At 37.3% G+C, this 27,794-nt stretch overlaps 1 protein-coding gene across 7 annotated transcripts in view; it reads left to right on the top strand.

Annotated features, from left to right (window-relative positions):
* Nucleotides 1-27,794, top strand: part of LOC117428276 (adhesion G-protein coupled receptor D1) — a 67,812-nt gene that overhangs the window by 5,307 nt on the left and 34,711 nt on the right. For all 7 annotated transcript variants that reach the window (XM_058994599.1, XM_058994601.1, XM_058994600.1 and 4 more), the window contains 10 exons: nt 1,484-1,741; nt 6,152-6,219; nt 6,995-7,150; nt 7,275-7,334; nt 7,854-7,971; nt 8,456-8,563; nt 10,703-10,778; nt 11,919-12,060; nt 25,065-25,138; nt 25,385-25,508. In XM_058994599.1, the coding sequence (XP_058850582.1) occupies nt 1,484-1,741; nt 6,152-6,219; nt 6,995-7,150; nt 7,275-7,334; nt 7,854-7,971; nt 8,456-8,563; nt 10,703-10,778; nt 11,919-12,060; nt 25,065-25,138; nt 25,385-25,508 (1,184 nt within the window). The remainder of the gene's footprint in view (nt 1-1,483; nt 1,742-6,151; nt 6,220-6,994; nt 7,151-7,274; nt 7,335-7,853; nt 7,972-8,455; nt 8,564-10,702; nt 10,779-11,918; nt 12,061-25,064; nt 25,139-25,384; nt 25,509-27,794) is intronic.

Here is a 27,794-nt window from a genome sequence, read left to right as displayed (position 1 = left end):
AAGTTCCTTTACCTAACCAGGTGAGAACTCAGTTCTCATTCACTGTGTGGACCTGACCAAGAAGACTTTGCAGCTTAATCAACACAACCGTACAACATACAATCTGTAAACCAAATACATATAAAATAATTATACCAAGCATAAAATGGATGCTGATAGAGTATTACGTGTTACAAGAAGACCAGTACTCACTCTACATCTATTAAAAAACAGACTCCTGTGCTTGCGTGTCTGCCTTTTTTTTAAAAAAATTAAAAACTAAATAAAATTAAGAAATAAATAAAGTCATCTATTTTTTTTAAAAGATGTGAAGTAAGTGCTTGTCTTCTTCTTGTAACATGTAATATTCCTCTCTGACCGAAGCACCCAGAGTGAATGTTGTGAACTGAGGTTCCAAGTGTTCTCTGGAGTTGAGCCAGCCATTTGATCATTTGTTGATAGAATAACAAAAAAAGACAAGCTGTATTATACTGTAGAAAATTATTAAAAAAAATATCATCCATAAGCAGGTCCAACCTATGATTGAATGCATAGGCAGAGTCTAAGGAGGGAAATTGAATCCCTTTCTTTTATTAAGGGCGTTCCAGTTATCTGCTGCTTAGAACTCAAATGATTGTCTACCAAAGACAGATGTGACCTTGGGAAGCTATTGGAATCGTGTTTTTAGGTTGTTGGTCCTCGGGGGTGACTCCATGTCATAATAAAGATGTTGACAACCTTTGCCCTTTGTGCAGCACCCTGACTGTAGCCACAGTGAATTGCTGGAAACACACACCACTATGTCCTCACTGTTGTAAGAAGAAACATACAGTCCGTATCCATAACATAAACTTTTTTTATTCAACATAATAAAGGGTGGAATCAAATTAAATATATAATTTGAGCTTAAACCAGGAAACGTCATCGTTATTGCACATTTCCTTTTTCATGCCAACTCCATTCAGCTGACTCCAACCAGGCAGTCCTGCGTTTATTCTTTATTCTGTTTTGAGAGTTCGGGAAAGCTGCTAAACTGTAGGTTGAGTTCTCTCCCGTATGGTATAACAATCTCCAGGTTCTGTCTGAATAGTGTCCTTGTCTTTTCTTATAAAAGGAATAATGTTTATTTATAATAAAATCATTTGGAAATAGTTGCAGTCCTTCGTTTAGTCTTACAGTACCATTGCGATTACAGAACAGGTCTTTTTAACAATGTATTTTGATTTTAGAAACAGTACTTCCACTAATTCAGTAGTACTATACCTCTGTATAATACAGACCGGTACAGAAGGCATACTGTAATGCCCCATTACCCCAAATAAACTTCTGTAAGATGGAAGCAGAATCTTCTAGAATGGTGTGGTTATTCAGATGGCACTTGGACATCAGAAGACATTTTTTTTCTAAACCTAAATACAAGCTATTAACTGGACGGAGCACATGTACAATAAGTGTTGGTTGTGAGAATACTGATTCTTATCCATTTCCTTCTCTCTCATCATAGGTCCTCACTGGACTCATATTCTGTTCACCTGGACTCTGACCGATGGCCTGAAAGTCTATGTTAATGGGACCTTCAGCACCAACGACACCCAAGGGAGGAAGTCCCAGAATTATGGGGATCCTTATCACAACCTCATCATCGGGGCGGACAACGACCAGTCCTATGGTCACTATGTGACAGGAGCCTTTGATGAGTTTGTCATATGGGAAAGAGCTCTGAACCCTGAAGAAATAGAACTGTATTACAAAGCAGCCATAGGTAAGAATACTTAGTACAGCAAGGGAATGGTCAACACAAACAGTTGCATTGCATGTTTATGAAAGGGCTCAGCAATCAAATTCCGTTTTGCACTGAAATATCATTCCATGGTGTAGCTTTTCAGATTTCTGTACAGCAACATGGGGCTAATGCATGGTAACTTTGTAAGCACGTGGAATCTATTTTTAAGCCTGTATTGGGCACAATGTTTTTATAACCTTCTATGGCTGGTGGAAGCATTTTTGGTGGGTGAAGTTTTCTATTTACATATGCAAGAGTGCTGTTTTTCAAATTGTCAAGACTGAAGCCTGTCAAAATTCTGAATAGGCGATATTTTGGTGGTTATATAAACTACAGACTATTATTATTATTATTATTATTATTATTATTATTATTATTATTATTATTATTATTATTATTATTTATTTATTAGCAGACTTACAGTTGTATACAAAAATACATATCAAGAATTACAGTACAATTAAGATCAAGATACAAAATACAATGACTTCATGACTAATCAGACACCACATTCATTCTCAACTGGATTCAACCCCCAATTGTAGATAATCTTTTTTTTTTTCATAGTTTTTAGTTGTGAATGCCCTGCCCCTAATGGAAAGTATGTTTACTGTAATGTTAAAAGAAATGGGAAAATGAATACAGGTTTTTTGTTATATTTTTGCCCTTGGGAAGAAAAACATTTGGTAATGTTTATAGAGAAAATAATTCGACTTCAAGAGCAGGGAATAAAAATAATTGATCACAAAGTGCTATTTACTTCATGCCTCAAACATATTCAAACACTTCCTATGTCCATCTAGTCAATTTATAAAAAGCACGGTGATGCAAAGCAGCATTTTCTGCAATATACAATGACATTATATTGGTGTCAATATGTGCTTTCTTCGAGTAACTATTTTCTTCAACAGTATTATTAAGATTCAATTGAAAACACAGGTCCCAGAAAAAGTTGTTTTAGGTAACTCGAATTTACCAGCTTTCTGGACCTGCTGCTTTCAGTATATCTTCGGCTGCAGCATGCTGATTTAAAAAAAAAAATGTTTGGCATAAAGTAACATTCATTGACTATGACTGCACAAAACAAATTAAATTAAATTAAATACTATAGCTGTGCCATATACTATCAAGGATCATTGGTGTTTTTCTTGTTCTTTTATTCTTTATGATAGTACACAGAAACATTACCTCACTTAGAACACACTAAAATGAGATTATATTTCTGTTTTATGACATTTTAAGCAGCTCCAGACACTAATGTCTTTAAAATCAGCCTCTGAATTATGACTAATAGTAATCGTATCCTGACACTGGGGGAATAAACACTCCACAACATAACAGGCTAGCATATGCTAGGGTCTGTTAAACGTATCATATGAAGTATGCAGGTTTTCTGTGTGCTTAATAGCCCAGGTTCTGTCATAATAATGTATACATATTTGGTATTGACTGTAAGATGCTTAGCGGAAAGGTAATTTGCAATGTCATGACATATGAATGACATGGTTTCCTTGTTGAAATGTGTAACTTGCTTTAAATAAACATACATGTATTACACATTCCAAACATACTCAAATGTAATCAACATTAGTAGTTATTAATTGCACTATATTGTATGGTTTGGCTAGACTTAACGCAGACCTAAAGTGGCACACATTTCTTACTTAGCTCATTGTTTGATATTCATGAAACTTAGACTGATATTGGCTTCTTTAATAGTAGCAATAGACAGTGTTAGGAATATACAGACAAAGGCACTTGGGGAAGCAATTGTTTGCATGACTTTATAAGAGCTAATATTTTTACCATATAATCCAGTGGTTACGATTAATAACTAATCGTATCCTGATGTAACTATCACTGACACTGTTATCTGCTCCGATATTGATTTGTATTTTGTAATATACTTGTACTTACTAGACCTGAAGTCATTGTATTTTATCTTGCTCTTAATTGTATTAATACTTGTACTGTGATTCTTGAAATGTATTTTTTGTTTATGACTGTAAGTCGCCCTGGATAAGGGCGTCTGCTAAGAAATAAATAATAATAATAATAATAATAATAATAATAATAATAATAATAATAATAATAATAATAATACCATAGAATCTAAGATTGAGTGCTTTTGAAGGTATGGATGTATATTTTATCAATATCAAACTTGATTGGATTCCTTTAAACAGATATTTAAATAATGCTTTGTAAATAGGGCTCTTAGGTGTATGAGTGTTTTAAAATAATAGTTTGAAAAATGAGTTTTGTGGATATTTGGTCATGGAGGTTCTGAAGTATTAAGCAGAACAGATAATAGCGATATGTAAATATCTACCAAACGTGACTAAAATGGCACCCCTGTAATGCAAGGTGTCAACCACACTATTCTCTTCCTCATGATGTGTTGTTTCTTTGCTCTACGGCACATACTTCTTTACCCAGCATAACCATGAAACGGGTGAAGTGAATGGGTAATACTACATGTGACAGGAACAGCAGTGTTACTGTGTCAGGTGACAGGAATTGAACTGCATTCGTTTATTCTAAGGATGTTGTATATTGGGAGCAACTGGAGTTGACATCAGGGTTGGGGGTCGATTCCTTTTTTTCAGTTGCAATTCCATTTCCAGTACATTTTTAAAATTCCCAATTCCAATTCTAATTTTCATTCCCTTTTAATCAGCTCCAACACATCATTGATCAAAATTGCAATTAGCAGCATTCTGTTAAAATTAGCTTCTCACAGTGTCAACAAATCACTCTAATTGAAGTCAATGTTAGTCAATGAAATTGGCTTCAAGTGAAAGTGGTTGAACAATCACAACATTATGTCTCTAAAAAATTCCTTTGAAGGACTTGGATCCTGTAAATTGGAAGTTCTTTTATGGTCAAGAAGTTCCTGCTGAGCTTGTTGGAAGTATATTGGTGAGGGAATATGGGGAAGTGGACTTTGCTGTGGTCTGTACTGTCCATCCAGCACTTTATATCAGTGTAAGCTTTGGATCAAGCTTATCCTGCGTGGGATAAGAATGAAAATTTAAAATGAAAGGGCAGTGTTTTATTCCATACATTAGGATGAACAGCGTGCAGACTCAGAGTAGCTTCCTTCCTCAATACCAACAAAACAATACACAAAGCACTTGCTCATAATGTAGCATTCAATCCAAAGTGATTGTAGAACTCAATCAGCAGAATTCAGGTAAGTGTGATACTGACAAAACTAAACACCCTTTATACATTCTGTATTAAACCAGACGCATTTACATTACAAGGTGGCACATACAAATAATACATTTTATTTTACTCTTAAATTAAAATAGGCAAATTAGTAACTAAGGAAAATAAATATGTGTCACATTACATTATCGAGTATTACATTTCTAATCAATTACGGAGCCTGGAATGTTTTCACTGCTGTTAGCAAATTTCTGGTTCTTTAAAATGCACTGTTATACACAGCCAAAATACATTTTGTAAATATTGGTTCCCCTGTAGTATACCATTGCAATTTTAAAAGTCAGAAGATGGCAATGGCACTAAGCTAGGATAAATGAGGCCTGTTTCCTGACACTTGGGATCGTTTAACTGCTGTTGCACAACCACAGGAAAAAAACTCTCCCAATTATAGGTGAAAGAAAAGGGTGTCAGGCACATTCCGAAGCTCATTTGCATCTAGTTTCTCCTGCCTGTGAGGCTGGTAAATCGAGGTATCTGGACAGCTTCAAAGATATTGCTTCATATTTACTCTTTCTTTAAAGGTCTTTAAATCCCTTTGGGAAAATTGCACGTCAATGGCTGTAAATAAATTCTGATAAAGGAACATTACTATGTTTGACAGAACCCAGCTATGAGTGACCATTTTAAAATACCTATCCCTTTTGCTTCTCTGTATAATCCTTGCAATGGTTTTCTTTAAAATTGCCTCATATAGGAAATATCTTGTTTACTTCTATAACCTTTTATAACCTTTTATCATTACAACAATCCCTACAGGCACAAAAAATAATTCATTTTATAATAACAGAATTTTTTCTTTGATGGAGTAATTTTTACATGTACTGCAGATTATTACTGCAGTTTTAAGATTGAAAAGCTAAACTTTAGGTCCCGTGAAAAGAATATATATTTGCAGAACAGTTTAAACTATATCAGGCTGTCACATTTATTCTGCCTTCTTATTATTTTTGTACCATCTAATTATCAAATTATAAAAACTGAACCGATACAGAAAAAATAGGAAATTGCACTGGAGTCGACGTGGAATTTCTGAAATACTTACATGGTGTACCAGCAATTGATTCTAATATAATGGTTCTGGTTGACCTAATATGAATCTTCTGTTAATGTAGTGTTTTATTAACAGGACTAATTGTGTTTTTCTTTTTCTTTCAGGAGAGCCTGTAATTATTCCTACAACAGCATTTGTCCAAAACCCTACTAGTTCTCCAGTGGATTTAATGGTATGTTTCAAAGATAACACATCGGATTTTATCCCTGAAAGTCTGGTTATGTGTGGCTAGGCGTGTGTTGAAGTTGTATTTCTATGAATAACATTCCGGTCCTTATGGTTGAATACTCAAAAGCTGTCATTACTTGTCCTATGCACTAAACATGTAGTTTATTTGTGTCAGTTTCTTAAGTTGTTGGCTCTCCGTATGCATTGTGGTTAAATGCCCTAATGTAACTTTTTTTCCGCTTGAAATTGAGCTTTTGTAAACGGATACAACTGTTTCTGTATTTTGGCATATTCTTGGAGCACTCTAATACTAAAAACAACTCTCAAAGATGTATTTTTGGAAATGTGATGATCTGATGTTTAATGAATTGCTCATGTTTAAAAATATGGAGTATCGTCCTGGCTGTACAAAGTTGCTGATCTTTGCTTGGGATTCCACAGGGAGTGTTGCATTGGCGCTCCGATGCAGTAGTGACTCAAAGACACACTTCCAGGGCTGGCTTTTGTTCTCCAGGGGCTGGTAGCTCCTTGACCTCCGGATGTAGAATACTTCTGCACTCTAAACTGGTATATTCCTGCAAAGCAGGATTCACTGGAATCAGAAGGATAGCTGTTTTTCTGCAGGCAGCTAGAGTTTTTCATAAAACTGATTCCAGTGAAAATGTTGTGCTTCTTTTTCTTCCAAATGGAAGAAGTGGTTGTGTTTCAAAAGTAGAAATACACTTCCATGCATTTTTTCATTTTCTGTTATTTTATTTTTGCCTCTTGGTGTATTCTAGTTATCCACAGATGCATACCATCGCATTATTACAAACCTGACAGTGGAAATACAGCACTTCCAATACCCTGTATCTATGCTGGGCTACTTGGAATCAGTGTCAATCAAACTGCCCAACAAAACCATCCCCAAGGAAACTGCCTCCAACCTGACTGAGGTACAGCACCCTATGGACACATATTTCTCATACAGCTGGGACAGCTACTGATAATAATATGCCACACATCGTATCAACCAGGCAATTAACACGCTATTCGATTTCCCTAAAACTTGTTTTTCAGACTTTCTTGAAAAGCGTTGAAGAAGTTCTATTGTTACCAAGTTGGCCTGATCTTGCAGAGGTAAGACTAATAGATAAAATGTTGTATTAACCCGTTCAGTCCTGAATTTACTGAGTATACATGAGAACAGGACATTTTTTTTTTAATTACATACATTTATACAGTAACCTAGGAATCTCGTGAGGTTTCAGCGTGATTTCTGATGGCATATGTTACGGTGCTGAGATAAGGCAGGACTGAAAGGATTCCCACAGCGGCCGTGAATACTGAATAATACAAAAAAGCACCCAAAAGATGGGTGTAAACGATAATGCAAATAAAATGAGGGTGCGGTTTAAACATGGTTGACAAGGAGGACTAGTTTGGTTGTTGCTGCAGGAGAAAATTCTGAACCAGATGTTTCTGTAGAGTACTTGAACATGTTCCAGTAAAATAACAAACAACTCCAGAGTGGGCATCTTTCTATCTAAAGATCTGATTGTCTACTAATAGAGTTTCTAGGGGTCCGTAATTGCTTTTCTAATTTACACCACTAAGTTGCGTTCCCTTGCTTTGTTAATGTCCTTGTTTTCATTTCAGTCTGCCCCTATTGTCAGCGGTCTGATCGAAACAGTGGATAAAGTGATGGTGCACATGGTGTACAATCTGGAACCCAGTCCCTCCTTCATCTCAATTGAGGGGTCCTCAACAGTAGCAGGTACACTGATGTGTTCCTCTCATACCATGAAGCCGTTAGCTGAAATGTTTGACAACTTCACCAGTATTTTAAAGCAGCAGGCAATCAACCACTTTTTAGGGGTGATTGGATTGGTTAATGCAATCTAGGGGGATACTACAATGCTGTGAAATGTTTTAAACAAAATCCAGCTGTAGCTTATCCAAACAGACGATATTGGAGAATTACTTTCTTTAGGTTAAGCTCTGCATCTGCATCTGTTTAGCAACGCAGTGTAATTTGAACAGTGTGGCTCACTGCTCTGAATTTCAGTTAATTCAAAATATATTCATCCGGTAAAATAAATAAAAAAATAATAATAATAAAATGAAATTCACTTCAGTGTTGAATACGAAAACGTGATTTAGCGCTACACATTACCTGTTGTATATCCAAACTCTTAGAATTCACCTGTTTTGTCATTTCTCTTATTAAAGGATTTTTGCTTTTTTTTCCTCTGTGACAGATTATTCTCTTGTGAAATTACCGCTTAGTATGAACATGCCTCACTACCGCTTCCCTTCGCAAGGAAGGAACTACATCTCAGTCCCTGGCAAAGCTTTCAGCTTCAATGGTGAGCGTTTATTAATTCATAGATTTCATACTCCTTGACTAACTACAGTACCAGCAGTTCTCCCTCAGCCAGGTTTACATGCAGTGTCACTGATCGGTTCAGTAACTGAAATCCTAATTCGCTCAAAGATGGTGGGGGTTTTGGTCTGAACTACTGAAATAGATGGAACACTGGCAGCCAGGACCACAATGTGAACTTGCTTTATTACTTTCTTTTTTTTGGCACACATTCCACTCACAATAGCACAACTCCTACTCATTAGTAAGCTAGCCAATATCAGCAACAGCACATCGTAAATTCAACATATTTCTCTACAGCAGGTTGCCTAATATAATAGTGTTCCATTAGGGGATTTATCGCATTTCTAAAATTGTTTCTGTGATAACTGCGATGACATGAAAAGATGTCCCTTGACACAGGCCACAATTAAATCATATTTCAACGAGAGAGAGGTGTTCTCAGTAATGAGCTAACTTAAACAGAAGACAATTCTTTAATAAATTACAAAATAATAATTTAACATATTCAAATATTAGACTTTCAAATTCTTTTACTCAATATTTTATATATTTTTTACTTCATACCACACATGCAAGCTTTACATTAGGCTGTCAATATGTAATTGACTTGGACACACAGGATTTCCTAAGGAATACCAGCATTTCTTGGCTCCCAGTCCTCTGCTTCAACCACTGGGCTACACGGAAATCCAGTAGACTAAAATGTAAGCGCACAGGCTCAAGGTATGCTTTGATGGGGGGGGGGGGGGACTCCCCATACAGGTTTTATAATACATTTAACTGCCTGTAAAGCAGCAAGACTTTTTAAAAGTGGAGTCGAATCTAACACTAATTAGGCAATGGAATGGAGATGTAATTTAAACATGCTCGTTGGTTAGGAGAAGACTGTTAAATTGTTGGCTTTTAGACTGCTGGTGTCTTGACCTTATTTGTTTGAGTCAGCGGGTTTTTTTTAATTTATTTATCTAAAAGATTTTCAACCTGGAAAAACCCATTGAGATTGCAGCATCTTGTTTATAATGCTGACCATTACAGGAAATATCTCACCTGTTACTCTGTACTGCAAACAATGCACCTGGGTCTTGTGAATGGAACCTGACTAACTCCTTTAGACAGGATATTCAGAGATGGAAGATACTGTCTTACAGACAGGCTTGCTTAAGGAAGGTAGTTGAATCAAAGGTTTTAGTAATAATCACATGCCCTGCACAATTAAGCAGCTTTGTAATACACATGTTTTTATCTGGGTTTTCACAGGCAAGTGATTCATTTGACAGGTTCATGCTGTGTTAACACAATGAGTAATCATCACCAAACCAGAGAATCCCAGGGACTTGTGAACATTGCGCTGAGATTTCAAAGACATAGCTTTAATACAGTCAGGTGCATATTTTTAGACGTCTTTTCAAACACTTTCAAAGGTGGAGCGTCCCAGGTGGTCTTTAAAAAATGGTTTTAACATATTTAAGAAGGCTGGTATCTCAAAATATCAGCTGTAGTTTCCAGTTAAGTGTTCTTTAACTTTGTTAAGCTGCTTGTATAGTATAGGCCTGCTTTTGTAAATGTAGTATTGCAAAGTCTATAATGTAGAACTTCTATTTACGTGTACAATTCACAAAACATCAACGAGACTGTACACACCAGCTTGGATTATTGATCCAGTTATGGTAGATCTCAGAAGATAAGTAAGGACTGACCTGGTCTATCCTTGGTGCTGTATCACAAGGTACTGGTAGTTCCGCATGGGCCATACCTCAAAGGCCAACAGCTGGGATTTGTTCAGTTTTGATCATTATTCTTTTTGAAATACACAATTAAAATGGCACAGATAGACAAGCCAAACGTGATGTGCTAGTTGCTAGTTTAGATAGCACTACAGTTCTGAAGAGCTTCAACTTGACAAGCCAAGTCAGGCACATGGCACGCAGCTGCATCCTGGCACCCATGTGTGGGCATACAAGAGTCACATTAGTGGCAGAGTGTGAGCTGAGCAATAAGTGAGCGTTAATTAATTTTTACAGATAGCGCGTATTTTCACAGACACTGTCGAAATGTAAGCTACAGGTCTGTGATTTTGAAATTCAGGTTTTAGTGTTTGTACATTTTTTTCTTCTTTTAGCACAGACCACCATCGTGGGACTGTTCTACCACACTATGCATAACTACTACAAGAAAATCGACCCTCTCAAAACAAAGTAAGTCACCTTTAAATATACTAGCAGCCAAGAAAAAAAAAACATTGCAGTATTTTGAAATTACCACTGGTATTACAAATACAGTTTTATTCCATTTGAATGGTTCCATGGCGATTCTGATTCTGTTCAGTGTTAGTGTTGGGGTTTTATACAGCTCAACCAATGTCAACCAACTAATCGTATCCACCCTGAGTTTGTTTTGGAAAACCTGCTGTGTCCGTTTTAATAATGTAGTTGTAACTTTATTGCGTTTTCTTAAACCTCCCTTTCAACACACAAAGCCATGCCCTATTATCTACTTCAGATTGCTTTAGATTTATATTTCCTCCATCTGACACCTAAAACACTTATGCATAAAGTATACTTTTACACATTTTCGTAATGGTAAATACAATCTATCAATTTTATGTGTCTTGCAGTACACTCCACTCATCGTAGCTGCAAGTCGTATAGCGGAGCAAGCTGTCTACCTTAATAATTTTCTTGAGCACCAATTCAACTTATATTCAATATAATGTAATTTCCTCTGTATAGCTGAATATCCTGTTCAGCTGGCAGGCATTTTTGCACAATTGTGCAGAATTACGCTGCTGTCAAAGGCCTTATAAAGGCTATTAAAAAAGGCTGCATTTACTTGTAAACTCACACCACAACAGAGAAGGATATGCCACACTGTAGATTCAGTACCGCAGACTACATATACTGCAATTATATGTTTTTAGGCCTGTGTTATATTCAACATTTTTGTAACAAAATGCAACTTAAAATTAACCCTTGATTTTGTTTTCAATTTTGTAATGAAGTAGACTACACACATAGTATTGGGCATTATACATTGACATGAGCTCTTTATTAATACATATTAAACTACATGCACATGCTCCAAAAAATATTATTAGGTAGGAGATATTAGTCCTTGTAAATGTTCTGGTTTTCCCATGGTATTTCACCACCTGTGTGTACATATTGTGAAAGCTGATTTAGGCTAGCACCAGCTAGACTGTCCATTTATACACAAGTAGTCCCCCCCTACAACAAAACCGATGGTGATTTGAAACCAATCAGAAACAACGAAGGCAATGAACTCAAAGTGCAAAATCCACGTTAAATTCCTCATCCTTTTTTTTTGTTTGTTTGAAGGATCAAAGAAGCTGCAAATTATAAAGAAAACAAGATCTCAGCCACGAGTTACATAATTTCCCTAAAGGTTGAGCCGCCCCCTGCACTCTCTGTCAACCTGTCGGGCACCCCTCTCATCACCATCGTCCTCACACATGTGCTGGTAAGAAGTGAAACGTTGTGTCAAATTCAGTGGTAATCAGGTATTACACAGGGACTGAGTTCTGTGTGTACTGGGGGAATATGTAGCACCAGCACCAAATGGGGTCTAAGCATTCAAATCAATGGTTGAATTAGCTTTGGAATAATTCATGGAAAAAAGATACAACCATTTTCTCTATGATCTCTATCAAAAGTACTGTAAAAGCATGACATTTCCATTTTCTCAGATGTGGAAGTCTCTGAAGTTGGGATATTTATATTGTATACAGTGGATGAAACCAGTAAAAGTCATTCCAGTAATGTACATACAGTATCCTCCCCTGCTTTCATTATTATTATTATTATTTATTTATTTGGTAGACGCCTTTATCCAAGGTGACTTACAGGTGTTACAGGTCAATATAAGGTTACAATGCAAACTTAATATATAATACAATATAGTTTACATTAAGCACAAATAATACCATTAAAATACAATATGAACTGGGATGCAGCAAGTTACATCAACAATGACATAACAGTAGTGCAGTAGTTCAAGGATAGTGCATTAGCTGAGGATCCAGTAACGTGGTGTGTAGATCAGGGAAGTCCGGTGCATAGTAGGAGGGGTAGATCAAGAGATGTAAAAGTGCAGTCTAAACAGGTGTGTCTCGAGGAGGCGGTGGAAGGCACATGCAACCATGACATCTTGCATAGTCTCAAAGAGTCATGCAAGATGCAAGAAGACAGGCATGTCTCCTTGTGTATGCTAGGCTTAAGACGTCAGTGTAGAATCTGAAAATTATAGAACAGCAACAAATAACTCATTCTCATTTAAGTGCAGCAGCTTGAGAAGCGGTCTCCCGTCTATGTGTTCAATATCTGAAGCAAACGCCACTGTATATAAAAAACGTAGCTATTGAAATCTGAACCTTTGTGGTTTAAATGTTTTGAAAGGAGAACATTATTTCACTCTGTGGATAGCTTCGTTTTTGCTTTGGTAGTCATTTTTGCTGGGATTTAGCAAAGAATATACTTGGTTGCCAATTTTCCATGGGAAAAGAACTTAGAACACTAAATGAAAAGCAATGATGCAAGAGAACTATAACATATGTATAGTGGTGGTTAACCCAAGTGGTCAGTGAACTCTATTTAACACTTAATTCCTGAAATATCAAAAGTTGCTGCTTCTTCCTGGTACCAATCCACTTCATATGCTGTAGTTCAGACTCGGTACAATGGTCTGAATTTAGACCATGTGACCTACAGCAAAGGTGCCAGGATGCAACACTATCTGTAGCGTTCTAGAATGCATTTTGTGTTCATTCAACTCCAACAGCATGATCAGGTGACTCCACACTGTTCCAAATTGCAACATGTTGCTAAGCAGAGCTTCATCTAAGGAAAGTAATTCTCTGAATTCAATTATTTAATGTCGGCTAGATATATACAGTACTTTCCTTTACATATATTGTATTTGTTATATAAACAGAACGAATGCTCGTGGAGTCCTGTGGTTATTTCACTCAATTATTCGGCCTCATCCTCGTTCGTGGACTATCATGGACTGTCCGCTATATCCATGACAGTGGTAATGCTATAAAACCAAAAAGAAACAATTTATTAGCAAACTTGACTAAATCCTTTTTTCTACATTATCATTGTCATCAACAGCTCCACATCCTTTAAAAAAACAAAAAAATATCTGTTTTTGTTGCAGGTTCTGTGAAAAGAAATAATGACTTAGTTATTACTCAACATTATCTGTGTCAAATTATACCAGTGTTTATTGAAACAGACTCTCGTTCCCTTTATTAGCATGAGTGTGGGAGTTATGGGGCTTCCTTTTTAGGAATGCTGCAGTGTGACATCACTACATAAGCCTCTTGGCAGTCATTTTAACAGGACAGAATAGTTATTGTGTATGTTTGCATTAACTGCAAAGGAATTGGCTTGTATTAAACCTATAGTAACACTTGCAAATATATATACTGTACCTACTGCTTGAGTAGAACATGATGCATTATACATATTTTCTTTTGAGAAAGTTTTGTTTTTCAAATGACTTTCATCACCCCATGGCATGGTTGCCTTCCCAGAACCCACCAGCAGCAAGAACATGTCATCAGCCTGAAAAGACCTGCCATTCCACATTAACTTTTTTTATAAACTCCTTGCAATAGTAAATGTGTTAGGAAGTCAATGTACCAGTGTCCATAGCTAGAAAGAAAGGATTGAGAGCAGTCACAGTGCAGGTACATTTACAACTCCCAACATCAATGGATTAAAAATCCATTTGATTTTCCCAAAGAGTTATTGCAGCACTTATTCGCTTGTTCCTCTGTGGACCAAAGCCTCAAGCTAAACTAAGCAAAGGTTGTTGGCCTTTTCCATTTTTTTTAATGGCCTTCCTTATTCAGTTCCCCAGCAGCAGCCAGCAGTGCCTGCCATTCTGTGGTGATATACTGTAAGTAAGCTACTGGACCCATACAGTGTTACCATCCCCGTTTAAGAGACTCTAATCTCAGCTCAACAAAGAAAATGTTCAGTGACTACATTCAGTTAATTAAAGCGAAGATATAATACTGAGAAGGCCTATTGTATTGGGAGTGCAGTTGTCTGTTACTGCCGTATTTTTCAGACTGTTTTCCCCCACCATGGTTACCTCACTCAGACCTCACCCATTAATAACACAGAGAATGGCCATCTGTGATCAATCTTAACGCTTTTCCTTTGATGGTTTGACTCCAGGCAGTGGGCTTCGTAATCAGAAACAACCTTGATTATGTATTAAGAATGTTTCTTCTCGTGTAGCACTACAGTGCATTCCCTGGTAGGGATGTCATTACAAAATATTACATAAAGTACAGGTACTAAAATGGTCTTTATATTTACCATGCTTCTTGTATGCTTGGTTACCTCTTAACCAGGCTTTAACCAGACATTGACCATTCTTGGCTGTGCTTTGCCATGTTAACTGTGGTTTCATGGGGATTCATCATGGAATACCTCTGAAAAAATGTTACGGGAGACTACAACACCAAAGGCATCAGGTTAAGTTAGTGGTTGAACCAGCACATGGAAAGAAAGCCAAAGAAGTGTGAAACTGACTACATGCTGAAGCCCTACAGGATACTGTCAGCAAGTGTTACCCGACTCTCAAAGGTGCATTCTGTATTGTAAGAGAGAGACACAGACAGGAAGGGAGCTTAAGAATGTAAGGGTGCCTTTTTAATGATTTTTATTATCATTTATTTATTTATTTATTTATTTATTTATTTATTTATTTATTAGCAGACGCCCTTGTCCAGGGCGACTTACAATTGTCACAAAATGTCACAATACAAAGTATCGCATTATAAAATATCACATTACAAGTTATCACATTATAAAATTACAGAATATCATAATACAGGTAAGAGCAATTATTAAAGTACAATAAGATCAAATTTAAGTAAAAGCAAAAAAAAAAAGACTACAGTAAGTATAAGTAAGAGCAAGTTTGACTCAGAGCAGTTATAACTTATAGTAAATATTTGCTGATATGTGTAAAGTACAGTAAGAACATGTAGTAAGTATGATAAATGGATGAGAATGATTTTACCAATAAGAGCAAATATAAAAAATATGGGTCCGGTTACCTATAAGAGCAAAATCAGATACAAGATACAGTTATAGTTAGGAGCAGTAGTGTCATAGTACCCACACTCGCATATACCCTCACTAAATACAATAAAAATATATATGTTTAAGGGAACCACATGTCTATTATTACTGTGAAAAAAACAAAAAAGAGTGCAGAAAATGTATCGACAAGTCAACACAAATAAACAGTGCTGTATTCAGTAACACTGGTTCCCTGTGGTTGGGTAGCCCTGGAGATTCCCATGTCAATCTTATCTTGACTTGTTTATTTTGGCCCTGGGGGTGATTTATTATGCTTCTAGCAGTAGGGTTGTGGTAAACATTAATAAAGGCTAACGTGCCTTAAATAGAGGCGTGTAGTGGGGAAATGGGCACTTAAGCCAGTGAAGAACTGAATATCTGTGCACCTACTCTTAGGAGATATGAAGCCTTTATCAGCTTGACAACTGTGGTCTTGTTAACTAATAGCATTATAAAACTATAAAATGTATGGGGGGTAATGGAATAAAAACACATGCATATATCTTGGTTGCTAGCTATTATGATCAGGGAGGAAACTTAAATGCAGTAAATTACCAAAGTGTTTTCTGCAAATTTGTTTGTGAATTTTGAGCATTCATCATGTACATAAAATGGGTAGTTTTTATTTCAATTACAATATATATTTTTTAGTTTTGCTGCATTATGACTGAAGGTAGTATTGCCAGGTGATGTTTTATGTAAGAAGTGACACCTTTACCTGAATCTCAAAAAAAAATTTTTTTATTGATTTCTACACATTACACAATATGGACCCCCTGCAAAGATACAATACTTTTTTTTAGAAATCCCTTTCATGTTAACAAACGAGCCGTAGTTAGTATCAGCAATTTATACCACAATAAGAACTGCCAGAAACTGCCAGAAACTTTTTATAACTCTCAGAACACACCCAAATCCTGTGGGGAGACATGCTCTCTCACTTTGGGTAGCAAAATGATCAATTTTAGATGAAAGTCTGGCTCTCAGCTGTCTCGCACTGCCAGGAACTTTATACAGAAATGCTGAAACTGAACAGGGGTAGCCTGCCCAGTTGGTAACAATTCAGCAATCTCCCTTAGAAGCTACACCCCACTCCACTGCTAAAATCAGTTCAGGGTTGCCACTAACAGACTTTCTAACAAGATATTTTTGTTCTTTACTGAATTGAATTAGAATATGGCATCATTTTAGATAGGCTTCTTTTGATTGTGGTCCATAGAGCCATTTCTGGGTTAGTTGACCAGTAGAGATGCTGTATTGCCAGCCTCTTCTATGTGTGTACATCCATGGTTTGTTTGTACTGGCTCTCACCGCACAGCTGCACTGGTTATACTTTCCCCTCGATAACATGACTTCATCTCAAATGGCACATTCCTGCCAAATAGGCCCCTGGTTGGGTTCTTTCAGCTTCAATGGCTTTATGTAAATCTCGCTAATATGATATTATCTCATGTCATGTTTTAAAACTGTCGGTTTTGATTTGGTTCAGGGACCCGTGATTTGTAACTCAAGCTCCTTTAAACAGGTCTCTTGATGGCGAATGTGTGTTAATGTTTTTAAAAGCGATAACCTTTCTTCAAAGCGGTACTTTTGTTGGTGCCTTTGTGCCGTGGAGAGTTACGACACTCTTCTGTGTTTTTGACACAAATGAGAATAAGACACGTTGCCTGTTATTAAAACCCAAGAAGGTACGACTGGACTGATTTATCAAGGTGGATTTCAATAAGTTTTTGGATATAATAGTCACAAACATGGATAATTAAGGCCCTCAAAAGTCTCATGTATTAGACTTGTAACATTGACAATTTCCTTGATACAAATTGCTCTTTGAAGTAAAGTTGTTAAATCTGGCCCTTAAACATATGCTGTATATTTCAGCTACACGGGATGTTAATTACATGGCTTGATTTGGCTAAAAAGTAAATTGAAATTGTGCCCTATTTGTTTTTTTGTTTTTTCTTTGTAAATCTGACCAGATATATTGATTCAAGTTTTTCTACCTGTGTTTTACATACAGGTTCTGTTACGATTCCCTATCCTTTCCCAGATAATGTCATACTGTAATATCCTATCTAGATGGCACCACGGCTCACAGACATGTTTTTGTTTTCCTAACTCTTTGACTTACCCTCCCTGTCTCATCTCGCCAGCTCCCTTGAATGCTCAAGATGGCACTTGTCTAATATTTGCACATGATAGTGTTTCCAATTTTAGAACTGAAATTTTAAAATAATAAAAAAAAGAAAACCCAGGGAGGGAAAGATTTAATCAATGTTTTTTGCTATAAAATAAAACAAAAGATACAATTATAGCCAGTACTGCTTTTGTCTTTAATTATTGAACTCAGTATGAGATTTCAAGAGCATGAAAAGCTGTCATTTTGGAAAACAGTTCAAAATGTAGGGGGCCAAGTACTTTATAAATTTAGAACATCAGAAAACTTTATATAGTTCTTGGCCCTCTTAAAATATTCGTGACCACAGTGTGGTGATTATTCACGTACCACCAAACCACATGATGTGTTTTCAGTTAGATGATACACATTAACTTTTGGCACAGCCAGTAGTAATAATGTTATCTTAGACAACCAAGATTAGCATGTGTAGCACTGTACTGTATTTATGTATGTAGCCACGTTGCATAGTTTATATTAGGTCTGCTTAGATTAAATGACCAATTTTGTGTGTGGAATAAGGTACAACTGTGTAAAACCTAATAGCGTACTGGGCATTGAAAATTTAAAGTACTTTGAATGTAGAGTTAATTAAATGTGTTAAATGGAATGGCAGTTAAGATTAAGATGTCCATAATAGGGTCCTACAAGGCATAAATTATAAATACTTTTTGCCCCCTGGGGCCACAAATGGGGTTTTAAAAAAATCAACAAAATCATATATCAATAAGACAATGTAGAACAAGTAATAAACTGTATTAACATAATTTAAAAATACATTATTCACCCACTACTGCTCCCTGAAAAATTAAGGGAGAAATTAATGACTTCCATCTGTTCACATATGGATGTCACAGAAAATAGTCTTCTGTTTTTCCAAACTCAAATTATCTTAGAACTGCATAGCCAGTCGACTTTCTTCTTTCTGTAAATCCTTTGATTGAGAATTTAGATTCGTTGGCCAAAAGTTAGGACGTGACTTAGTAGATGTTAAAAAACGAAAGAAAATAAACAACTTTTAGCTTTATTACAATTGTAGTCTTACAAATTGATTGTGTTTTGGCAAAAACTGGAAAATTTAAATGATTTTGAATAAACAGAAATGACAATTGACATGTATGGACATTTATATGAATGAAGGCTGGAAAATGTGTGGTTTATGCATAGCGTTTATAAACTCTGAAAAAGTGTTTATTAAATGTGCTGTGAAAGAATGTTCTGGACAATTTAAGAAAATATCTTGCTTTAAATCATCTGATTTTCAGGGGGTCTGTGAACCAGTGGATGCAGTTTGGAAAATGTCCACTGAGCGTTTTCAAGACAAACTGAGTGCAAGGAAACATAACACACAGAGGCCAATAATTCCCAAACAGTTTGGAAATAGCATCCACATGTTTGATGGACGATGCATTGCCCTACTGTCTTGAAATTACTGCTTGTAATGAATGTTTCTGATATGGTGGGGAGGAACGCTCATATAGGTGTATCATCATACAGCTGAGCCTCGTGTCTGTTTCATGCTCTCAGTTTATTGTGTTGAGCTCAAGTCTTTCCACAATTTCTGATTCAGTGACGTGCTACTTCCACTGCAGTGTGTAGTTTACGCTCTTCAAAGCCTCTGATCCATTATCCTCTCTGGGTCAAGGAAGTGGAACAGAAAGAGGCTGTTAAGTTGCAGCTGCACAGTGCATTGAGCCAGGGAGAACAAAGACTGGGATTTTGTTGAGAACGCATATGTTTCAATTGCCAACAGTTCTTCTTCCAGAACGCCTATTTAATTCTCTACGCCTTGTACTTCAGTATGGAGAATCCGCAATGTGGATGATTTAAATTGCAATTGAACGGACGATGTGATAATGAATTTGGCCAGAGACCTTGTCCGTGGGTGCTGACAGCTATCCACAATGCTGGCCGACTAGCGAAAACATGATGACATCATGTAGTCTACTGCCGCGGATAGGAAGTGGTTCATAGGGCCACTCCCCCCAGATGACAAAGCCGCCAAACCATGACTGGAAAAATTTAAATGATGAATGGTTAATGCAACAATTGCAGTGGCGCAATGCCACCTACCTCCAAAAATAGGAAAAGGATTGTGGCAAGCTTGCCTGAGTGGTGACGTCAGACCCGGAAGAAGCACACACAGCACTGCGAGTGAAATGGTGAATGCGCTTGCTGGCACCAGTTTATTGTAAAATAAAAGGTGTACACAAAACAAAACACTCAAAATAAACGACGCAATGGCCAAACAAACAGACAGACAAAACAGAGGACGAACAGACAAACAAGTACCGTGCTGGTGCTTCCAGCACATCGCAGCAATTGTTATTTCTTTTCTTTTTATTTCTCCTCTCCACACCCGTTCTCCACTCACCGAACACCCAAACATGCCTCTTTTATGCAGCTGTACCAAGACTCGATTGCTAATCAATCATTCAATTGGAATCTCGGCACATCTGCCCGTGAACTAATTGTGCTCCCCGTGCATCCATATTAATACAAATTTTATCTGCACGTGAAGTGATTGTGCAATCCCTGTACCTAAGTATAATTCTACATTTTAAAACACTCGTGCTACACAGACCCATTTATATCCTGTGCGCCAGTATCTATACACCAACATTAACACACCACACGCAACATAACACACACATGGGGGGGGCATACTGCCGCAAGGATTAATGAAGAGTAAGCAGCTGAAACACAGGCCCACCCCCCGCGCATGAAATGCACCAAGGGAGAATCCGGCCTGCCACACACCCTGCAGAAACTAAATACGAACTGCTCGGCACTCAGGTAAGGAAAAAAAAAAACTACTCGCTGGTAGGAGGAAACCTTAGAGCATCCATGGCTGAGGGTAGCCCTTCCTCCAGGTTCTAAAGATGGCCGTCTCCCTGTTTGGCCTCGCCAAACAAGGCCAAACAAAAAAGAAGCGACATAAATGCAAGTCACAGTTTTTATGGCGCTTGGATATGATGTGTTGATAAGTGGGTGGATTTTCCTTCCAGAAATACCGAGTTTTCCAGGAATATTAAAGGGTCAACATTGCATTTGTGGAAAATCAAGACAGGCATCTTAAGGCGTTCTCAAGGTTAAAGTCCAATCTAGATGTTCATCAACCCATATAAAACATCCCTCTTTGGTTGAATGGGTGGGGCATTGTTACATTGTAAATACACATATAACAACTGTGTAAGTAAGCCTATACTCTCCTTTGTAAATGTCCACTTGCAACCATAGTCTGACATTTAAAGAACGTCTTCATGCAGGTTTACTCACTAGCAGCAGTGATGTACAGTATTAAGCTTTTAACACTTTTTTCATTTGGAACTTTAGCGACCACATGCTGGCATCACCATACATTGGGGTTCCACCAAGCAGTACTTTGGACTTGCTGATCAGAATTAATTGGAACAATGCTTGTTGTTTGCAGGTTTTCAGCTGGCTGTGCAATTGTAAGACTTCAAAACTGGTTCAAGAACAAAAACAACACATTTATTATTATTATTATTAATTTCTTAGCAGACGCCCTTATCCAGGGCGACTTACAATTGTTACAAGATATCACATTATACATTATACAGATATCACATTATTTCACATTATACAGATATCACATTATTTTTACATACAATTACCCATTTATACAGTTGGGTTTTTACTGGAGCAATCTAGGTAAAGTACCTTGCTCAAGGGTACAACAGCAGCGTCCTCCACTGGGGATTGAACCCACAACCCTCCGGTCAAGAGTCCAGAGCCCTAACCACTACTCCACACTGTTGCCTTTACCATCCTATTCTTTCACTATAAAATTCTGCACTCAGTTGGCTGCTGTCTGCTGTTAAATTCACAGTTTTAGTTGAATCTTGTTGCTGTAAACTTTGTGCTGGGTTTCTGTAAACCACGTGGAGAACCAGTAAATGTGTTTTCCAATTATCCAGTATTGCTGTTCACTAGAAAACTAACAACTTCTGCAATGTCCAACAGGGTAGCATGTTTTTATAACTCTTTACATTGTATTTTATTTTGACGTATCTGCTGTTTTACAGTTTAGATTGCAGTATAATTAAGAGCCAGGGAGTTTGAAGCACTATTAGGACTAAGTTGATCCATGAGATAAAGTGGACAGACTATGTCTGACATGAGAGCAATCCAACACACTTGTTTTGCAGAATTCACTTCAAACAAATTGTTAAGTTCATATGTTGGACCTAAAGCAAACGGATGGTTAAACATGTTTAAATGCAATGTAGTAAAATAAACTGAATTGCTCAGCTATTACCAAGCACACTCTCCATGTATTTATATTGGGATCAAAAGTCATTGGCAGGACAGAGCACCACTGTTGTAGAAAGTTGTATATGTGTTTTGTTTGAGACCCCTTAATTGAGCAGAAATGCCTTCAAGCAATGTTCCTGCACCAGATTTGTGAGTAATTGACGTTTGAAGTTATTTTTAAAGTGTGCTGGTTTTAATAACAAACTCAGCTGAATTGATGCGATCATTCATAGACCTTGGCAGTAGAATAGGTGAGAGGGAACCCCAGAAGGAAAATGACTGCACTCAAAGCGGGCTAAGTATCTGCAAAGTGCAGCTAGACTTTACATTAACAGCACTCTTACTACAGTATGCTGCTGAATCCAAACTCCTTCAGTACTGCAGCCATACTAACACGTGTTCCAAGAGGTGGGTCTGCTCACAATCAGGATAGCAGATGGATGGAAAAGCACTGTAGTATCCTGTATGGAGCGGTGTTGGGGGTTGAGTCACCATCCCAACATGGTGTTGGGAGACACTGTGTCTGTTGGACACTATATTCTCAAAGCTTTTAACTCCACTAGTAAGACCAATTCAAATTGTAAAAACGAATAACAAACAGCTTCAAGCCTGTAATGAAATATCTCTTATTTATCCTTTCTGAAAAAAAAAATGATCTAGCCCTTTGTGGCCAATAAAGACCAAATTGGACTATTTGGAAGAAGAACTGCAATACGGGTCAGATTTTGGCTTTAATGTTGCAGCTCAATTGATATACTACAGGAAAACCCAGCTTATCTGTGGCCCCAAACATTGTCCACCAGTATAAACTTTGAAGGATATAAACTGTATTCAAATGACCATTTATAGAAGCCTTTTACAGGGGTCCCAAGACTGCTTGTATAAAAGAATTTCCACTGTATCCTGTTTTAATGTGTGTTATACAATTACTGTTGTGTTTGAGAAGTTTCATGGCAATTGTTACACTGCTATTGCCACACTGATTGTTTCAATCTGTTAACCTATAAATAATATATTTATAAACCCCCTGTCTTAAAAGTATGTAACACCTCTTTAAAATATATATATATATATATATATATATATATATATATATATATATATATATATATATATATATATATATTCCGGATTAATTCCATGTGTATGCAGACACCTTGAATCAATCCATACGGACCTCAAATTAAAACATTATGTAATACACATTTTACACAGACACAATAATAAGTGTAATGTGATAGAAGCAAGATAAGCTGTTCTTTTTTATTTCTTTTTTATTCCAAAGGGTGGAGTTGTTAAAGAGAATAAGTGAACTCATTCAGTCTGTGTGGAGATTCTGAGTTTAATAGATGTGTGTCCTTGTTGTTGCAGAAGAAGATAATCTCACAATTCAATTTTCCAATTAAGAATCGAGAACTAAACTGGACCCCAGCTTTTGGCAGACGTTGAGATTCTGTTTATGTAAGAAACTGGACCGAGGAGTCTGGAGATTTCATCTGTGAGCCGAGCCAAGTCCTAATTACCACACTCATTCCTAAAACCGTTAGCTCACTTTCCCCTGGGAGTCCAAATCAGATTTAAGGAATTACACGGAAAATGTGAGTTATAGTTATATAAAGCGCTTTAGGATGGTAGGGAGTCTTAGTACAATTGCGTACAATGTAATATTCACCTTTGGAAAATGAATGATGCGCTTCTTTCTGGATACTCTAGCTCTCAGGTGTGCTCTTGCACTGATGGATTGATCAGTAGGGTTCTCTTTATTTGGGGGGCGGGTAGCTATATGTCTTGCTGGTTGTTACAGAATTCATCTAGAATATATATATTTTTTAATTTCATTTGAATCCCATTTGGTGAGATAGTTAGAGACACCTTGAGCCAACCTACGTTTCCATCTACCATTGAGATTGATATGAATTTGTATCGAAAGCAGACTTTTTCATTTCCGTCAGCAGCAGATCTAGAGCAAATTGATTTAAATTGGGACTCTGTCAACCCCAGTTAGGATTGCGAGCTGGCAGAGCTCGATCTCTCCTAACCCGCGCTGATAGTGTAAGTTACCTAAGAGCGTCCAGTTGTGAAGGACGCAAGAGGAACTAGATGAGATTGAGTTTTACAGACTCATCTCATGGCGCAGATGGTAATGTAGATGGGCATTTAAGATCTGTTTGAATGCTAAGGAGGAAAACACTGTGCACTTTATCCAGTAGTGTGGGGCTTGGTTTCCAAGCACTCTGGAGCCCATTTGTGATCATTAAATTGCTGACAAAAGTGTTCAGCTCCAACAACAACAACAATGCCTCTTAAACATGAAAGAACAAAGTCAAGCACATATAGCCATAAACTTTTTTTTTTTTAAATGAGAACCACTTGAGCTGTTTTTTTTTTTGTGCAGATGATAAATTATCCGCATTTCTTCCAGCTGCCTTTCAGTTCATCTGAGGATTGAAATCTAAGTAGAGTGATTTTGTTTTTATATTATTTTAGCTGATACCTTCTAAATAATAGAAGTTAAAGGTCTGTCTTTGTCACACCTGGAAAAGAACAACAATTTTAATATTTTTCTGGTCACTTACTGTATATGGATTACCCTCAGATTTGACAACCGCTTTCATGCCTTGCTGTGTAATAAAGTCTGATTGCTGCCCCAAGATATCAAATATAGTCTCCTCCACCTCCATACACGTTGGAAGATTATCACCTTAATATAAGTTTTTAATCTGAGTTTCTAAAGCATCTTGAGAATCATGCAGGAGCTGTAGAAGAAGACTTTGTTGTGATACATGTCCTGTAAAGTAAAAACCAATAGACCCTTAAAAGGCTGAGAAAATAGTGGGCTTGGCATAAACAAGCAACTGCTAAAATTACCTGTGAAACTTTAACAAGAATGCTTCATTATATCTTTGCAGAGTCTTGAGCAGTATAGCCTGGCATCAAACAGCAGCAACACTGTGTTTCTTTACTGCGCTTTCCTGGATTACAGGTTTGTGATCTATTTCTGATTATTTTCTTACGTCTTCATAGTTTATTTTAACTTTTAACATTTATAACTTATTCCTGAACAGACATCGATGTGAAATGTTAAAAGAATTGCCAACATAATAAAAAGTTATTCTGTTGCCAGCAATAAATAAATAAATAAATAAATAAATAAATAAAGGTACAATGAAAAGAGTTTTATTTTGTATAGCTGTATGTTGACTTCTCACCTGTCCTGTATTTTTGGCAGCTCTGGATTTGGAGTCTGGTCCAATGAAGGCTGTGTCAGAGCTGAAGGGAACCTCACCTTCTCCACGTGCCTCTGTAACCATCTCACCAACTTTGCCATTCTCATGCAGGTGGTGCCCCTCGAGGTGAGTCATTTCCTGCTAGGTGTATGGAAGCTTAACTGTGCCCCTTCAGGCCTCCTCCTGCTAGGTGTATGGAAGCTTAACCGTGCCCCTTCAGGCCTCCTCCTGCTAGGTGTATGGAAGCTTAACCGTGCCCCTTCAGGCCTCCTCCTACTAGGAGTATGGAAGCTTAACCGTGCCCCTTCAGGTCTCCTCCTGCTTGATGTATGGAAGCTTAACCGTGCCCCTTCAGGCCTCCTCCTGCTAGGTGTATGGAAGCTTAACCATGCCCCTTCAGGCCTCCTCCTACTAGGAGTATGGAAGCTTAACCGTGCCCCTTCAGGTCTCCTCCTGCTTGATGTATGGAAGCTTAACCGTGCCCCTTCAGGCCTCCTCCTGCTAGGTGTATGGAAGCTTAACCGTGCCCCTTCAGGCCTCCTCCTGCTATATGTATGGAAGCGTAACCATGTCCCTTCAGGCCTCCTCCTGCTAGGAGTATGGAAGCTTAACCGTGCCCCTTCAGGCCTCCTCCTGCTTGATGTATGGAAGCTTAACCATGTCCGCTCAGAAGGCAGCCATTTGTTTCTACTTCCCCAAGGTGGTTTAACTGCAGAAATGGGTTTTACCTGCCACTCGAATTAAACAGTTATTCTCTTGCTGCAGGTTGTACAGTGTCATGTATCAACTTTGATATAGCTCAAGATGCAAACAATGCATATATGTATATATATATATATATATATATATATATATATATATATATATATATATATATATATATAGTTAACTTACTGGGGTTCTTGGATCGCAGTTAATTAAAATAGACCCACTTAAAAGACTAATTTACCGAAAAAGTTGCAATTCATGCACATTGTTGAAGTAACTTTACAGCATTAGCATAGAAAATGGAAATGGAAAAATATTAATTTGGGACTGCTTTAGTCCTTGTAATCATTTTTTTAAATTTTAACACTGTTCCTTAAGGCCTTAAGTGCATTTTGTGTTACACAACAATGTGCTGCAAGGGAATGCCACAGCCTCAAGTTGTTGACTTTAAGATTACAACATTAGGCTCCAGTGGTAGCCTGTTCTGTGGCAATTGTGCTCTAGATATGACTTTCAGCTGGAAATGTACTATTCCAGGCTTGTAAATTCAGATACAGTGTGTTGTAGTGCGCAATAATGGGTTACATAAAAAAGGTTATATATAGTCTTCTGCATATCTAAGTGTTCCAGACACATCCTGAATGATCAAAAACATATGACAGCGGACCAAAACCAACTGGTATATTTAGCATTCAAAGCAACGAGCCAGATATTTTTATACAGACCGGTGTTACATGCAGAGAGCTATTCCGATGGTTGAAATTCTGTGACATATGGTGCTCAGATGTTAAAATGGCATATAATAACTGGAGAGCAATTGTTTTCAATGGGCTCCTCTGGTTTTTGCGGAAAACAGTTGCTCGTTAACACCAGCAACAGAGCACGACCCCAGCGCAAGCTAATAACCCAGTGACACAGACCAAGTAGAGTAACCCCCCACCCCCCGACAAGCAACACAGAACTTTATCTGTCAGAAAACAATTGCTCACCAGAGATTATAACCCCTTGGGCTTCACCCTCGGGTGGCCATTAAATTCTCATTTCACGCACTTCCTCATTCATTATTCTCTAGATATCTGACACGGGTCCATATTCAAATAGTTATTTAAAGTCTGTTTTAATTAAAGAAAGTTGGATATTCACAGACTGTGGGAAAGAAACTTTATACCAGCTGATTCTGTATTTAGTAAATCAAAACCATGTTTTTTCATCATGTACCTCTTAATTATACCCTATGCTAAAAATAAATTAAGATTGTTATCAAAACATTTTAACCTGGCCATTCAAATCAAACAAAGTAAAAGGAAACAATTATAACCACCAGACCTGTTTAAACTGTTCAAACACAATTCACTAGTTACTGTGCATAGGCAGGGGACACAGACAGTACATTTTAAAATGTTCAATATTTGCATCTTCCCATTTTACAACTGCTCTAGGTCTTATATATTGCATAATAAATGATGTTACACAGGGTCACAGGGTTTGGCTTCTTTGCATACAACCCCAACTTATTTCAAATCCTGAAATTGTACCGTCACACACAGTGGCATTTATCAAAACAACTATGATCTTTATGTCAGGAGACAAATATGAACCAGTAGACAGACAGAATAAAGGTTGTAAAATATTTAGCAATGAATTACTGAATGCAGCACAGCATTCTTCAAATACCGCACTCTAAAGTTCAGTGCATTGTTGAGT

The sequence above is a fragment of the Acipenser ruthenus genome, chromosome 21 (assembly GCF_902713425.1).
Source record: "Acipenser ruthenus chromosome 21, fAciRut3.2 maternal haplotype, whole genome shotgun sequence".
Classification (NCBI taxonomy): domain Eukaryota; kingdom Metazoa; phylum Chordata; class Actinopteri; order Acipenseriformes; family Acipenseridae; genus Acipenser; species Acipenser ruthenus.
Note: the sequence above shows the minus strand (reverse complement) of the source record. Positions and strands in the feature narration are given on the sequence as shown.